At 41.3% G+C, this 16703-nt stretch overlaps 1 protein-coding gene and 1 pseudogene across 3 annotated transcripts; both read left to right on the top strand.

Annotated features, from left to right (window-relative positions):
• The first annotated feature begins 829 nt into the window (after window positions 1-829).
• LOC139388162 (uncharacterized) lies at window positions 830-3312 on the top strand (annotated as a pseudogene).
• Window positions 3313-9270: 5958 nt separating this feature from the next.
• On the top strand, window positions 9271-15601 carry LOC139388519 (intracellular hyaluronan-binding protein 4-like). Of its 3 annotated transcripts, none has more exons than XM_071135217.1 (8): window positions 9271-9738; window positions 11139-11250; window positions 11569-11703; window positions 11786-11857; window positions 13829-13900; window positions 14142-14322; window positions 14916-15110; window positions 15305-15601. In XM_071135217.1, exons 1-8 carry the CDS (start codon window positions 9468-9470, stop codon window positions 15368-15370), a joined length of 1104 nt encoding a protein of 367 aa, XP_070991318.1. In that variant the 5' UTR covers window positions 9271-9467; the 3' UTR covers window positions 15371-15601. The 3 variants fall into 3 exon arrangements, with proteins under 3 accessions (XP_070991318.1, XP_070991319.1, XP_070991320.1); XM_071135218.1 differs by having other exon boundaries at window positions 9272-9738; window positions 14919-15110; XM_071135219.1 differs by having other exon boundaries at window positions 9280-9738; window positions 13847-13900.
• The last annotated feature ends 1102 nt before the right edge of the window (window positions 15602-16703 follow it).

Genomic DNA, 16703 nt, shown 5'->3' with positions numbered 1-16703 from the left:
GCCTTGCAATTGTACATTTGAATCAACATTGTCAAAAAAATGTTTCTGTGCAGAGTATGTGCACGGGTGCGCTTCACAACTGTGGGACACAACTGAGACCAAAATAGCTGATAAGTTTAGCCTCATGCTTTAACACCCCTGGTTGTTGCTGGGATTGACCCTACTACTATTTACTTTGTGCATCTACGTCATCTTGCTGAGCCTACCTTTAAACCTAACCTAACCTATGACCTTAACCCATCAGTTTATATATTACTGCCTCACTGTGGCAAGAAGTGACATCCCAAAAAACTATACAACACATAAATGGACGCATAGGTCATTTTCTGTCCCTAACACTAAAACTACGACTGAAACGAATAATAATAATATAAAAAGGAAAGGTTCATGTAAATTTTTATAAAACTTTTAAAAATTCAAAGATGATTTCCTCGCATGATTTCCTGTCTCATTTTGTGTACCCCTCACTATCGTTATGTGTAAATCCTGCTATTTGTAAAGAGATCAATAAGACCTTTCTTGACTTCATCTGGAAAAATAAGTCTCACAAACTACAAAAATCTGTCTTTCTAACAAAAGAGCTGAAGGCGGTCTAGAAGTGTTGGATTTTGTTGACATAAATAACAGTCATGATAAACTGGTTGAAAAAGTGTTTGATCAATACTGATTCAATATTGATTTTTGTATTATGAATTTTTTAAATTTTTAAATTATTTTAAAAATATTCTCACATCGATACTTAACAGTAATCGAAATTATAATTATATTCAATACTTTTTGAGAAGGGTGATTTCATAAATCACGAATATAATTGTTTTCGCTTGCAGCAATGTTGAGTAACGAGACTTTTCAGACACAATTATCCACCATTGTCTACGTATTAGTTGCAGTTGCGCAGATGAGAAGACTCCTTCGCTGCTGTTATGAGTCTGATGTTGGTTCAGCAGAATAAGGAAATTAGTTTGCTGAAGAATAAACTTCGTGTGAACAAAACCAAGACAGTGACTACACATTTGGTCGGAAAAACGAGTTTGCTGGTGAAAACGTGGCTGGCTAGCAAACTAGATAGCTACAAACTTTTACCAGTGAAGGTTACCTTGCTAACTGTTACTGAACCAGATACTCCACCTCTCATCTGTAACTACTGTCGTCTGCCCACCTACCAAGTTCGCTACCTGAACATTAATTGGAACCTGTTAGGTCGCTCTAACTTCATATTTTAATCTTTCAGATACAATATTAATGAAGATGTTGGGAAAAAAAGGGCGATGTTAATGAACGTGATAATGGTCAAAAGGGAGAAGACTTCCACAGGAACGAGTGTCAGTCGGGAAAAAGGGATTGAGGTGGAAGGCGCACCCATAGGCTGTATCAGAGAATAAAAGCGTCCGCCTAGATAGATCATTGGTCATTAAAGGTGTGTGTGTAAACTGAAGTATTCTAATTGTGTGGAAATGTATAACTTGTCAGCCAAAATCAGCAAGTGTTCTAGACTAGTTCAATTTGTACTCCCTCCCTACTTAATAACCCACTTAGCTAGCTACCTGAACAGATAATGATATCAACATGAACAGTGCACGTGTAATGCATGATGTCAATACTAGGCTGATTTCTATGTCCAAAAAGAGAATACATTTGACATGTATCAAACACTGGAATTAAATTCTTAGCTAGCAGATTTATAATGAGGAATATTTTTGGTGTTGTTGCATGTCTTATTTTTTTTACACATACAGATTTTTTTTGAGACCGTATTCATTTCTACAACTACTGCTCTGACCCTCTCTCTGAGGAGGCTCATCAAGAGGAAGAGGATTTTTACTCCCAGACCTCCCCTTGGGCTGACTCAGACAAAGATAATCAGAGAAACACTGAGACGTTGACAAGACCACACTGAATACGGGTAGACATGGTCAAGTCCAATAGCCGTATTGTATTGTGCAATTTTATGAAACATATTACTTGAATCAGTCAGCTAATGGCATCGTGGTACCACTACCATTTAGCCAACTTTTGAGTGACTTTTTATGATTAAGGATATTCAGGACAATCTGTCAAAAAAACATTTAAAATTAGTGTTCCTATGCATTTATTGGGGTAAATGCCACCATCAGACTTTTTAAGGGTGGGTACATTGCTGTTAAAGTTATTTAGGAGAAATGGTCATTCATATCCACAATATTATTCATATATGTAATGCAGTAGTTTGTTTTACATTTATGCCTCAGCAACCTCAATGTCCCTCTCTGTTGCAGATGTGGTATTGCTCTCTGAATTTGATCATCAAGAGGAAGTTCACCTTAATCCCCAGATCTCACCTGCATCAGACCCAGAGAAACTAGATGGCCATCCCTCAAACACAGAACCAAACCCAGGCAGGATTGGAGATAATGTGCAGAATGGTGATTCTTTAAATATAGCCCAAAGTTCGGATAGAAGCGCTGCCACCGGAGCAGCGAAGAAACCCTTCATTTGCAACTTTTGTGGAAAGTGTTTCAATTGGAGATATATGCTTAAGCCCACCTTAATTCTCACATCAAACCCTTTAGTTGCCCGCAGTGTGGGAAAGGTTTTAGTACAAAGACAGGGTGTAGTAATCACCTCTTGGTGGTGCTTTCTAAAGAGAAGACCTTCAAATGCGCAGATTGTGGGAAGATGTTTGCGTTGAGAAGTAGTTAGGTCAAACACAGGGAGCTTAACCCAACTCGGAACACCTGCACAACATGTGAAAAAATATTCTGTGGGGAACATGCTCTGAAAAGGCACAACTTCAGTGATCACGCGGAAAGGGCACACAGCTGCTGTCTAAGACCTTTCAGTCATGGTATCAATGGGATCTTCATAAAGCAGAGCACTCGAAGGAGAAGTATTGCTGTGAAACCTGTGGCAAGCTTTTCCTTTCATCCTTATCCAGTCAGAGTGCAACTCCTCAAGCAAGGGCTTATCACTTTGATGCATGTGGCAAAGGTTTCCGTCTTTCAACCAGTCTCAAAGATCATATGACTTTACAAACTGGACAGAAACCTTTTGTCTGTGGTTTATGGGCAAGAGTTACTGTTGAGCAAGCCAGCTCAAAGCACATTTGCCCATATCAGAGAGAAACCGACTGTCTGTGACGTATGCGCCAAGTGTTTTCATCTCGCACACTTTTGAAAGACAAAACCATGCACACTGGACAAGAACCTGTCTCTAATTCATGTGGCATGCTTCCGGGGTGCAAGTGCTCTCAAATGACATGTGGCCTCCATCCATACCAGAAAAAGAGACTACCAGTATGTCTGTGATCTCTCTGATGCAACCAGGCTCAAATAGCACGATCGTACATACTGGTGAGAACAATCTTTTGCCTGTAATATGTGGTAAAAAGTTCTGTAACCCAGGCTTTCTCACACAGGGCAGAAATTGTACGTTTGTACTACTGGTGGTAAAGGTTTCACCCAATTAACAATCCTTAAGATACGTCATTGCAGTCACACTGGTGAAAAGCCTTACGCGTGTAATATATGTGGGGAAGGCTTTACCTCGCATCATCGCGTGCCGACGCCAAGAAACACAAGATGATTCACTTGCCTTCTTAACTTCAAAGTCACGTCTGTAGCCACTGTGGTAAAGTCACGTCTGTAGCCACTGTGGTAAAGTCACGTCTGTAGCCACTGTGGTAAAGTCACGTCTGTAGCCACTGTGGTAAAGTCATGTCTGTAACCACTGTGGTAAAGGCTGCTATCACAAATCTGTACTGTATCAGCACATACACATAGGAGAAAAAAAATTCAGCTGTTATATTTGTGGTTTCACAATGAAGGCTACATTTGATATCCACATGCCTCAGTCAAACAGGCGAGAGACCATTCAACTGTTGCATTTGTGGGAAAGGTTTCACGATAAAGTGTACTCTTGTAAACCACATGAGCACTCACACGGGACAGACCATATGCTTGTGAAGTGGCAAGAGATTCTCCCAGACAAGTCATTTAGTTTCTCACCAGTGTGTTCACACTGGTGTGAAAGTGTTTGTGTGCAACAAAATGTGGGAATGGCTATGCATGTGCCCGAAACCTGAAACTTCATAGGTGCAAGTTCAACTAGAAAACAGTCATTGGAAAAAATTTACAGGATCACTCTGAAGAAAACCTGATCCCTCTGTATAATGGGATGGGCTTACTTCATAAATGTTCAGTTTCATTTGATGGAGAGATTATACTTTTAAAGGCACAATAGACAATTCTACTCTACTGTTTGGAAGTATACTGAACAAAAATATAAATGCAACATGCAACAATTTCAAAGATTTTACTGAGTTACAGTTCATACAAGGAAAGCAGTCAATTGAAATAAATTCATTAGGCCCTAATCTATGGATTTCACTTGACTGGGAATACAGATATGCATCTGTTGGTCACAAATAACTTTTTTTTAAATGGCCCTCAGGATCTCGTCACGGCAATGTCCATTCAAATTGCCATCGCTAAAATGCAATTGTGTTCATTGTCCGTAGCTTATGTCTGCCCATACCATAACCCCACCTCCACCATGGGGCACTCTGTTCACAACGTTGACATCAGCAAACTGCTCGCAAACACGACACCATACACATGGTCTGTGGTTGTGAGGCCAAAAACGACGTTGAAAGCAGCATATGGTAGAAAATGTCATGTTAATTTATCTGGCAACAGCTTCGGTGGACATTCCTGCAGTTAGCATGCCAATTGCACGCTCCCTCAACTTGAGACATCTGTGGCATTGTGTTGTGACAAAACTGCACATTTGAGTGGCCTATTGTCCACAGCACAAGGTGCACCTGTGTAATGATCATGCTGTTTAATCAGCTTCTTGATATGCCTCAGGTGGATGGATTTTCTTGGCAAAGAAATGCTCACTAACGGATGTAAACAGATTTGTGAAGAGAATTTGAAAGAAATAAGCTTTTGAAACATGGGACCAACCCAATTTTTGTTCAGTGAAGATGTCGTTGTTTTGTCTTCAATGTATAGATAAGATATTTGGTGAAATATTTATTGAATCAATGGGAAAAGTCAATACTTTCCTAACAAGTTTTAATTGGAATTTTGCCTTGAGTGAGCAATAGTTTTGTTGTGTGGTGTTCTGATTGCATTCAATTAATTAATATTACACCCAATAGATGAGGGAGACTTTGAGTTTTGCCTGGCTGATCTGTGGTGGTTATAATTCAACACTGCCAGCAATAAAGGTCTAGCCTCGTGAGGATAGGAAGTAAATAGTAACACTTATCTACTTGCGTAGCCAACACAGTGCTGTGGTGATGGAACAAATAAAAAATGAAAAATGAAATCCCCTTTACATTACTACTGTGATCATCTCTTCACACATCAACACTTGCTTTAGGGCCTAATGTTACAAAACACTTCTTATTCGTATCCCTTGAAGCACGTGTCAAAATCATTCCACTGAGGGCTGAGTGTCTGCGGGCTTTCGCTCCTCGTACTTGGTTGTTGAATAAAGTTCATTAATTAGTAAGGAACTCACCTGGTTTTATAGGTCTTAATTGAAAGGAAATGTCAAAAACCAGCAGACACTAGGCCCTCCATGGAATGACTTACCGCCCTGCCTTGAAGTTTCTGCGTGGTCAATCTGACCTGCAATGGCCGTACAGCATTTACTGGTGATACGGCCTCTGAGAAGTCAAGGCATCCATTCTTCTACGCAGCGCTGTTGTAAAGGAAGATGTCATGGAAGTGAGTTTGTTTGTACAGGACCTCACGCCCCAACCTACCGTCAACAAATCATGTCAATGCGGAGCTATATGGAGCCCTCCGCATTGTTACAAAATGTGCGAGGCGCTTGCTGATGCAGTACAGAGCTCGATTTGTCCTCTGCAAACCTCCAGAGGCACCTCAATTGTGCCACACCCTTCTTACAGAGTCTCTGTACCCTATTGCTAGATCAAGCATAAATTGATTTAATAGGCAAGTAATTCCGGAGCTGGCCATGACCGGACTAAAGACTGGAATGGAATGAAATATGATGGTCACAGAGTGATTTGCCCGGGGACCAGATGCGTGAATTTCTAAATCCACTAATGTCTGGAATATCTTTGTGTTCGTTTAATTCAGGAAATGGTCCTCTACAAGCTGGAATGTTGACTAAAATGACATTTTAACCTACTCTACCTGTTACCTGCGTTGTTGGTCCTTATGTGGGCAGAGATTTGACAATATATCCACCGGAAAGTATTATTAAACCAACGTTTCAAAGTGCTGGTTGTGTGTTCAGATTTCTATTAACTGAAGCATGGTCAAAACCATGTAAAGGTGAGCTTGGTGAGTATGCATGCTGCGTCTTGTGTATTCACGCTGTGTGTGCACGCTTCATGTGATAGAAATCTGAACACACTACCATTGCCGTTCCAGTGAGACTTACCCCCACACCAGTGGGCTACCAGTGTTTTATGTTAATGTAGGCTCTGTGTGACACTAAAGACTTGTGGCAAGAAGAATCAACAACCTCCATCAATCAAGACAGTTGCTTTGTGAGGTGAATTTACCCCAGTGTTTAACCCAAAAGGCTCAGACTTGTTTGTTTCCATCTACACGGGCCGGCATCCGTGTCTCACTGGGCCATGGCTGCGGCGGATCTGCTCTATGTTGGAGCCAAGGCAAGGCCCTGGGTACTTTCCAGCTTGGAATGACAAGACAATGGAAACACCAATTACACTAGAGCAGCCCACAAAAAGACTCAAATAGTCTGATTATTTCACAGAGCAATTTTTTATTATTATTATTAAAGGTGCAATATGCAGAAGTCGCTACATACAGTTTAAGTCGGAAGTTTACATACACTTAGGTTGGAGTCATTAAAACTTGTTTTTCAACCACACCACAAATGTCTTGTTAAACTATAGTTTTGGTAAGTTGGTTAGGACATCTATTTTGTGCATGACACAAGTAATTTTTCCAACAATTATATGCAGACAGATTATTTCACTTATAATTCACTGTATCATAATTCCAGTGGGTCAGAAGTTTACATACACTAAGTTGACTGTGCCTTTAAACAGCTTGGAAAATTCCAGAAAATGATGTCATGGCTTTAGAAGCTTCTAATAGTCTAATTGACATCATTTGAGACAATTGGAGGTTTACCTGTGGATGTTTTTTCAAGTCATACCTTCAAACTCAGTGCCTCTTTGCTTGACATCATGGGTAAATCAGCCAAGACCTCAGAAAAAAAATTGTAGACCGCCGCAAGTCTGGTTCATCCTTTGGAGCAACGCCTGAATGTACCACGTTCATCTGTACAAACAATATTACGCACTTATAAAGACCATGGGACCACACATCCGACACACCGCTCAGGAAAGAGATGTGCTCTGTCTCCTAGAGATGAACATACTTTTGTGCGAAAAGTGCAAAGCAATCCCAGAACATCAGCAAAGGACCTTGTGAAGATGCTGGAGGAAACGGGTACAAAAGTATCTATGTCCACAGTAAAACGAGTCCTATATCGACAACCTGAAAGGCCGCTTAGAAAAGAAGAAGCCACTGCTCCAAAGCCGCCATAAAAAAGCCAGACTATGTTTTGCAACTGCACATGGGGACAAAGATCGTTCTTTTTGGAGAAATGTCCTCTGGTCTGATGGGGAAAAAAATATAACCGTTTGGAGAAAAAAGGGGGAGGCTTGCAAGCCGAAGAACACCATCCCAAACGTGAAGCATGGGGGTTGCAGCATCATGTTGTGGGAGTGCTTTGCTGCAGGAGGGACTGGTGCACTTCACAAAATAGATGGCATCATGAGGTAGGAAAATGATGTGGATATATTGAAGCAACAACTCAAGACATAATTTTCAGCTTGGTCGCAAATGGGTCTTCCAAATGGACAATGACCCCAAGCATACTTCCAAAGTTGTGGCAAAATGGCTTAAGGACAACAAAGTCAAGGTATTGGAGTGGCCATCCCAACACCCTGACCACAATCCCATAGAAAATGTGTGAGCAGAACTGAAAAAGCATGTGCGAGCAAAGAGGCCTACAAACCTGACTCAGTTACACCAGCTCTGTCAGGATGAGTGGGTCAAAATTTACCCAACTTATTGTGGAAGGCTACCTGAAACGTTTGACCCAAGTTAAACAATTTGAAGGCAATGCTACCAAATACTAATTGAGTGTATGTTAACTTCTAACCCAGTGGGAATGTGATTAAATAAATAAAAGCTGAAATATATAATTCTCTACTATTATTCTGACATTTCACTTTCTTGAAATAAAGTGGTGACCCTAACTGACCTAAGACAGGGAATTCTTACTAGGATTTAATGTCAGGAATTGTGGAAAAACTGAGTTTAAATGTATTTGGCTAAGGTGTATGTAAACTTCCGACTTCAACTGTAATTTCTTGGTTGCAAAAATTTGAATAGTTCGCCTAATTTCTGTTTGTAACAAAACAAGCAATGTATAGTGTACAGAATCATTGGATCATCTAATCCGCTGTGAGCTATCTTTGCAATAACCAAAACGATTGTATTTGCAGCTACGCCTAAGAACGGGAAGCATAGAAAATGACAGATCTGTAACTCACATTTCTATGTGAATTTGGTCAGGATGCCCTTAAAGTTACATATTGAAGCTTTAAATAATAGAGCATTTTCTAAATTCCAACGTTCCACCTGCAACTATCGATGGAAGTTTATAAATCACAATTTTCTTCTAAGTTGAGAACAAAGAAAGTATCGCCAAGAAACTGTTGGTCAAAAATTATCCAGCTACGGGTGTACAGCTGCCTGAGATCAACGGTTATCACAACTAATGATGAGAACCATTTGATTTCATTAGCTATGAGCAGTGGTGTTTTATTTTCTGATGCTTGGCATGATGAAAACAGGTATCTATTTTGCAGCCACACTGTGCAAAAGATCAGTTCTCTTCACCTGGTTAAATCAAGGGATATATTTCATTATTTGAATTTACTTTTTAAATGACTAAATAATATTTAAAATGAATAGTAGACCAAAAATTGACATTTTCATACACTGGCACTGTATGCAAGGTGCTGGATTTGCAGAATATATGATGATAAAAATGTTTGTTATAAAGTTCATACAGTCGTCATGTAGGCGGAAGTCGAACCATTTTTATCCACAGAATGCAACATAGTCACTAACTTCACAAAAGTGATCCGCTCGAACGCGCCCAATAAATGTTGTTTGGCTGTGATTGTGATGATATTAAAAAGGGGGGTGTCTTTAACCTCATGAATAATATTGTAATATTATGGGTTGAATATAAATTATCCGCCATTTTCGGACGAACCGCATGCTCAAATATGCAAGTGAGTCTGTTCGAATTTTAGCCACAGGGAATATTCGTGATTTATTCACGGGTCAATATGTTTGTTCTTGAGGTCTTCGGCTCGTAAAGAAGGTCAATAGATTTAGAGGTGTAATCCAGATTGTATTCCAGTATATTTTTTGGGGGAAAATTCCATTCTCAACATGAAGGGAATTGTTGAAGAACCCACCGACACCGAAAGTGCTGGTTTTGGGTGCTCTGTGACAAACCGCTTTGGTCATCTTTTAGACGACGATGCCGACCCGTTCGACATCATTCGCGAGGCTCAGGTGGAGAAGCAGAAGAAAAAGAAGAAAGATGAGCCTAAAAAAACTGCCACTACAGATAAACTTGTGAAGAAGGACTCTCAAAAGGACAGGAGAACTCCATTGAGTGCAGGGGAATGCGACAATGCACACGTTAAAAGTTTACAGGGTAAGTCGATGCGATAGCTGAAGGCCTATCTAGTTTACTTCAAGAAAGTGTCTAACTTCTAGTAAAGATTGACAGCACGTGTCGGGTGTATTGCATGTGTAGTTAAACTTACACAGTTGCGGCGTGACGAACTTTGCTTGCTAGTGAACTTTAATAAGAGGCTCTTCCTGTTTGTCCTTCGTGTTTATGGAACTGGGATTGTAGACTTTGGGGTTTAGATGCTTTGGGTCGTTAACTACTGTAGCTAGCCTAATGTAACGGTAACTACTGTAGATAACATCCTAGTTCGGTGCAACATGGGTTTGCTCTAGCTAGGTATTTTTACTTGAATCAGTGCTACTTTCGTGAATTTGCTAACAATTTAGTTAGCAATCAGGTAGGCTGCCGCTAAATCGATGACATGCAAGCTAACGTTAGTTGTCATACAGAACAGGCCTTTGAATGTATCTAGCTAGTAGACTTGCCACGGTAGTCAGCTAGCTAACGATGGCTTAAACCTGGATTTGGGTCATAACGCCACTGTACAGGTTAGCAATGTCTGAAAATGTACTGAACAAAAATGTACGCACCATGTAAATGTACTTTTGCCATACGCACAACTTCATTTTTATTTTTCATCCCTTTTAGTGAATTCCTTTTGCCAAAATAATGCATCCACCTGACATGTGTGGCATGTCAAGAAACTGATTAAACAGCATGATCATTACACAGGTGCATCTTGTGCTGGGGACAATAAGACAGCTTTCATAATGTGAAGTTTTGTCACAACACAATGCCACAGATGTCTCCAAATTGAGGGAGAGTACAATTGACATGCTGACTGCACGAATATCCACCAGAGCAGTTTCCAAACCATTTAAAGATAATTTCTCTATCATAAGCTGCCCCCACATCATTGTAGAGAATTTGGCAGTACGTCCAACCGCGGACTGTAACCACACTAGTCCAAGAACTCCACATCCAGCTTCTTCACCTGCAAGATTGTGGGGGCGGTGTGTATTTCTGTGGTGTAATAAAGCCCCTTTGTGGGAGAAACTCATTCTGGTTGGCTGGGCTACCAAGTGGTTTGGCCTCTAACCACCCATGGCTGCACCCCTGCCCAGTCATGTGAAATCCATAGAATAGGGCCTAATGAATTTGTTTAACTTGACTGGTTTCTGTGTATGAACTGTAGCTTAGTAAAACGTTCAATAATGTTTTTTCTCTTCAGTATAGCTACCCATTAAATGGTAGAAACAAGAAAGCTGTGGCCTTGCGATAATACCTATCGGCTAGCAAGCTCTTGGTTACATTGTAGGTAATTGGATCCTCACTGGATTAGTTGGCTGTTCTACTGGTTTTGTGTGTGTGGTGCTGGTTGCATAATTTGTCATCTACATTAAGCTTTAATTTATGTGCAGGTTCAAAATATCCTCCTCAAGGTGCACCTGGCCATCTAGAGGAGCGACGAGTTGGCTTCCGGGATCGAAGGCAGAACAACAGTGAAGCACCCTTAGGATACTCTATTGAAAGGTAGTTATACACGAGGTGGGCATTTTTCTGGTTTCACATATTAAACTGGACACTGGCTATTCAAGGATTCCCATGTGTAATTTCCTTCTGTTTATTTTCCATGCTGACACTGCTTTGCAGATCTGAGAACTGGTTACTTGTATGCAAGTTCAAGCTCTACCTGGCCCAACATCACCCTTGGTGGAGCTGTCATGCTCCTTACCCCATTCTAGTCTTCTCAGATCAGCTAGGATAGAACAAAGGCTTATCATTGGTCTAGAGTATGTGTTTTGACTCTGGCCACAAGGACTGTAATAACTACTCACACTACCCCAACAGGCCTGTGGATCAGGGTGAGCGTCCTGGAAGGGGCCGTGGAAGAGGAATGCGTGGCGGGGGCAACATAAGATCCACAGATGGCTTTGACCAAAGAGGCAAGAGGGAGTTCGAGCGCCACAGTGGCAGTGATAGAACGTAAGATCAATACTCCACGTAACCCGTATCAATTTTTTCGTGAAGTAGAGGTTGGTGACGTTTGAGCATTTGCCTGTTTCAGTGGTGTGCGGTCAGAGGAGAAGCGAGGGGGCAGTGGTCCACGTAACTGGGGATCTATGAGGGACCACATAAGGTGAGTATGCACACTAGGACCGTTGGTGCTTCGTAAACTACAGGTGTAGACTAACAGTAGGGATTAAGTGACGAGACAACAGGAAAGCTAAACAGAAGAGTCGAGAGTTGGTGTAAAATGGGTCAATGTAGGTAACAAAGGTAGTTGAACTAACTATTTAGCAGTCTTATGGCTTGGGGGTAGAAGCTGTTCAGGGTCCTGTTGGTTCCAGACTTGCATCAGTACTGCATGTCGTGCGGTAACAGCAGTCTGACTTGGGAGGCTGGAGTCGGACAATTTTTGGGCCTTCCTCTGACACAGCTTGTTGTAGGCTGTACACACTACCCTCTGTAGCGCCTTGCTTTTGCTCAGTACAGTGTTTAACTATCTATAGGAGAGCTCTGCTATAATTGGGGGAGTAGCCTCTGAAGCCCAGGCATTTCACATTATGTTCAAAAGCCTGGGGAAGTTCTCATCAGGTAGACTATTAAAAAGGGGTGGATTACAGTAGGGTAGGGATGCACAATATATCGGTGAACATATCGGAATCGGACGATTATTAGCTAAAAATGATAACATTGGTATTGATCGATGTCTAGTGTAACGCCAATGTTAAAAAACGATGTCAAAGCTACTGTGCATACTTGTATAACGTAGGTACATGATGTAATAACGCCATGTAAAATTGTGCGCTACATGTGCAACAGCATTCCTAACCTAGCCCACAGTGTTTGCTGTGTGGATCGAGCAGTCAAGTCGAGCAGTCATTTGAAAGAGTAAGATAATCTCAGCGAGACAACTCCAAGGTGAAATCTGTCTTGTAAATTAGGGTTATTTTAAGTGACACATAGCTATATAGTTAGCTAGCTACTTAAACAGATTTATGTAGTGTTATTTGACTTATCTTTTTTGACGTGCAAAGACCCAAACGGCGTTCCATAGAAATCCTGGTTGAGAATGAAACGGCTGAACAAATGAACAACGAAATAGCACAGCAAGTAAGTGCAAGAAATGGGTTTCGATTGTTTTACTGGTAATGGGGACGTGCGTAAATGGCCAAAAAATAACTTTTTGGTCAGTGTAGTGTGTAACCTTTATTTAACTTAGCAAGTCAGTTTAGAACAAATTCTTATTTACAATCACAGCCCGGATGATGCTGGGCCAATTGTGCGCTTCCCTATGGGACTCCCAATCACGACCGGTTGTGATACAAATTGGATTCGAACCAGGGACTGTAGTTACTCCTCTTGCACTGAGATGCAGTGCCTTAGACCACTGCGTCCGTGTGTGATGTAACTGTACTAGAATGTGTAAGGCTGCTAAAATTAAATATTGGTTATTGTGTATCTTTTTTTTGTTGTAAAGGAAAATATCGCTTACGCCAAAAATGTCATATCGGTGCATCACTAATCTAGGGCAGTGGTTCCCAGACTGGGGCACGCCCCCAGTAGGGGTAGTGGGGTCCCCCCCAAAAGTCAGTCCGGCTTTCAACTTACTTTTGAAAGTGGTAATAGAATGCACAAGGTTAGAAGGGCGGCCCGAGGGAGAAAGTTTTGGAACTCCTGGTCTAGGATGCTAGTGACTTGTTGCCACTTGTAAAACCAATCAAATATTTCCCCATGGCTGGCGGTCCAGAGGTTCTCAGAAAAACATTTCTGACTTGCAACAAGCTAGCTAGCGTAAGTTTCCAAATTAACGCCACAGGCTACTTAAATGTCCAATTTGGTCGAAGAAGGATAAATTCGAACACATAATCAGATACTGAAGTTTCCCACACTTCCAATAGTAGTCAACAAGATGAGATTTGGAAGGATGGTGGAATGTTGTGACTTGTGTCTAGAAAAAATATAAATTAAAGCCAATGTATTCCTTTCTGATCTGAATTAGAAAAGCCCTCATTGAGTGGTTCAACAACCATGTCTCAAGTGTTCGTCATCTGAGAATTGTCTTGCACGATTGTGACTGTAGTTAAACCTGATGTGTTTTTTTTAGTGCGGCGTCTGATGGGGCTGCGGCGACTGAGGGAGGTGATGGAGATGAGGTGGCAGAGACTGGTGAAGATCTGTGAGTGACAAATGGTTCACCAGCACAGCACCACTATTTAATCAGCCAGTGAGACCATGCAAACAGTATACATGTATAGTTTAATTCTTTCTGCAATACACATTTTTTTAAATAGATTTTTTAGACTAGGCTATACATGCTCTGACTCCCATTTTAAATACTCACAATTCACTCTAGTTATAGAATGAGTTTTGGAGTGTTCGATTTTCCTATGCCATAGTAAACTGTTGCTTCTCTGCAGCGCCCCTGAGAATGAAGGTGAGGGGGAAGCAGTGGTGGATGTTGCTGTGGAGATGTCTCTGGATGAGTGGAAAGCCCTGCAAGAACAGAACCGGCCCAAGAAGGAGTTCAACCTGCGCAAGGCTGATACCATTGTGCCCTCTGACTCAGTGGTCATCCACAAGTCCAAGAAACAGGTTGAGGTGAGGAGTCCTGGTAAAATGCTGCAAATACCTGCTGCTTAATCACTCCACTCGTTTTCCTGTTTGGTACCTCTCATTGAATCACAATTAAGGTTGCAAAAGGGAGAGTGCATTACCTGTAAATACTACCAGTATTTTGGGAACTTGTATATATATATATATATATATATATATATATATATATATATATTTTTTTTTTAATAAAATGACAATGCTGTATAACATTATCCTGAATAACCGATATAAGTGAATACTGTTTGTATAATATGAGGGTTTTGGCATGCAATATTGAAGGATATTTTATACTTATTTATCTTTCAATGTCTTTGTTGTAAAATGTTTTGGTGCCAAATTGGTGACAGTTGTAATGGTGGTAAATCTTTGAAGACCTGATTTGAAAATGAATCCACTAGAAACTTATGGACACGGGTTTATCTTTTTTTGAATATGAATACAAATGACAAGTTACCATAGATTACTTATTCAATTACCAAAATTCCAGTAACTTTGTTAAATTACTGGTGGTTTTACAACCCTAGTCACAGTACTGATTTCTCTAAGTGTTTGTCTGCGTTGCCTGGGTTCTGACTCAGCAGGAGCAGGTTGAGGTTGAGGAGGATGATGCTGCATCTCTCCGTCGCCCTGCCAATGACATCACAGCCAAGCTGAAGATTGACTTTGGCAGCCTGGGACGACCCTCACGGGGGACCAGAGGAAGAGGGGGGGGTGGACGAGGTGGCCCAGCCACACGGCCAGAGACCGTTTCTCCTCAGAAGCCTCCTGAAAAGGTGTGTCTGGTTGACTGGGTCATTTTGGCTGTACATGAAGGGGTTTCAAACCACAGTAGAGGGCAGCAAAGTGTTTTGTTTAATCCCTGGTGCCTCATGCATTTGTGAATTGCACTACAATTGCCTGCTGGGCTTTGTTCTTTGCTCATGTCTTGATGCAGGCATCCCACTAAGTTGACTCTGATTCTCCCCAGGCTCAGGTCCAGCAGGGACAGGCACCAAACCCTGATGACCCAGAGGACTTCCCTGCCCTGGCCTAAAGGAAGGGGCCAGCATTAGACCAGAGCCCAGTCCATTGGTGGACTGTCACCTGTACTGTGCCTTAGTGGAATGAGCTGCACTTCCCAAGAGAAGTAACTCCTATACATCCCAAAGAACTGTATATAAATCAGAGTTCAGATGAATGGCCTTTCATTGTAATGGGAAATATGAATACTTGACCTGATTATAATAATAAATGCACTGTTGACATTGACACATCTGGTATAGGATACAGTTTGTACAACCTTGTGTATATTGACATGGTGATGGACCCCTTATTGTTTGCTCCAGTGAAAATGTATCAATTTAATTTGAGCACATTAATTACTGTAGTTGATGGCCATTTGTGCCCATGCCTAGACCTGCAGCGTGCCTTTGTCAGCCACAAGGGGGAGTCGAGACCATTTCATTCCTCACAAGCCAGCTCAAATTTGCCTCAAGCCATCGAACAACCACTCATCCAAATAAGAAACCAATGTTAAACTGCATGTGATACTTGGCCCATTAGAGTGAATTGTTTGGTGTATTCATCTTTATTGTTAAATGTTATAGGCTATAGAAATGCGTTGTCTGTAGGACATGTAAACATCTGCGTACGTTTCCATTCTGTAAAAGTAGTGTCAGTAACTGAGCTCTCCCCCTGCTGTTCACTGGTAATGAACTTCAATCCATGAAGCTTCGTGTCATTATAGACCTTTCATAGCGCCAGTGCCCCAGCCAGCTCCACCTTTTTCTCCTGTGAAACTAAGCTGGTCGCTCACTTAATGCTATTTTAATGAATTTTGTTCAACCTTTTGTGTTGATGCTCAAGAATTTGGTGTGTTTACACTTTGTCCCCTAGTGAGGCTGGTCAGTTCTAAGTTCCTACTGGGCTTAACAATTAGAATCAGTTAGTCAGGGAGCAACACTCATTGGTCTGCTCATTAGTTAAGCTATTCACTGAAAATAGTCTGACCTGTCTGATTTCTTATAAGGAAATATTTTCTTATTAGAGAGACAGCTAGGCTACATGATGTATGCTTCTTGGTGGTCATACTGGGGCCCAATGAGACTAAGGTCTTGGGATGGGAGTGGGAGAACCAATCCCCATGCAAGAGATATTGGCTAATGGGTAGATGGCTGGCCAGAGCCTCTGGTAGAGGAGCTGAGCTCTAAATCAATGTGTCATCTGATCAGCATGTTGCTCAATCAGCCATCCACACTGACTCTGGCTATGCACACCATTAATTACACTCTAGAGCACTGTATAGTCTTTACATGTGGACTCGTCAATCAACTCGCAGAGGTGTGTGAGAAATTTAAACTGCAAGTTGACTAAGTTTTTAATTTTTT

Source organism: Oncorhynchus clarkii, chromosome 29 (genome assembly GCF_045791955.1).
Source record: "Oncorhynchus clarkii lewisi isolate Uvic-CL-2024 chromosome 29, UVic_Ocla_1.0, whole genome shotgun sequence".
In the NCBI taxonomy this organism is placed as follows: Eukaryota; Metazoa; Chordata; class Actinopteri; order Salmoniformes; family Salmonidae; genus Oncorhynchus; species Oncorhynchus clarkii.
The sequence above is the reverse complement of the archived record's forward strand: the minus strand, read 5'-3'. Positions and strand labels throughout refer to the sequence as shown.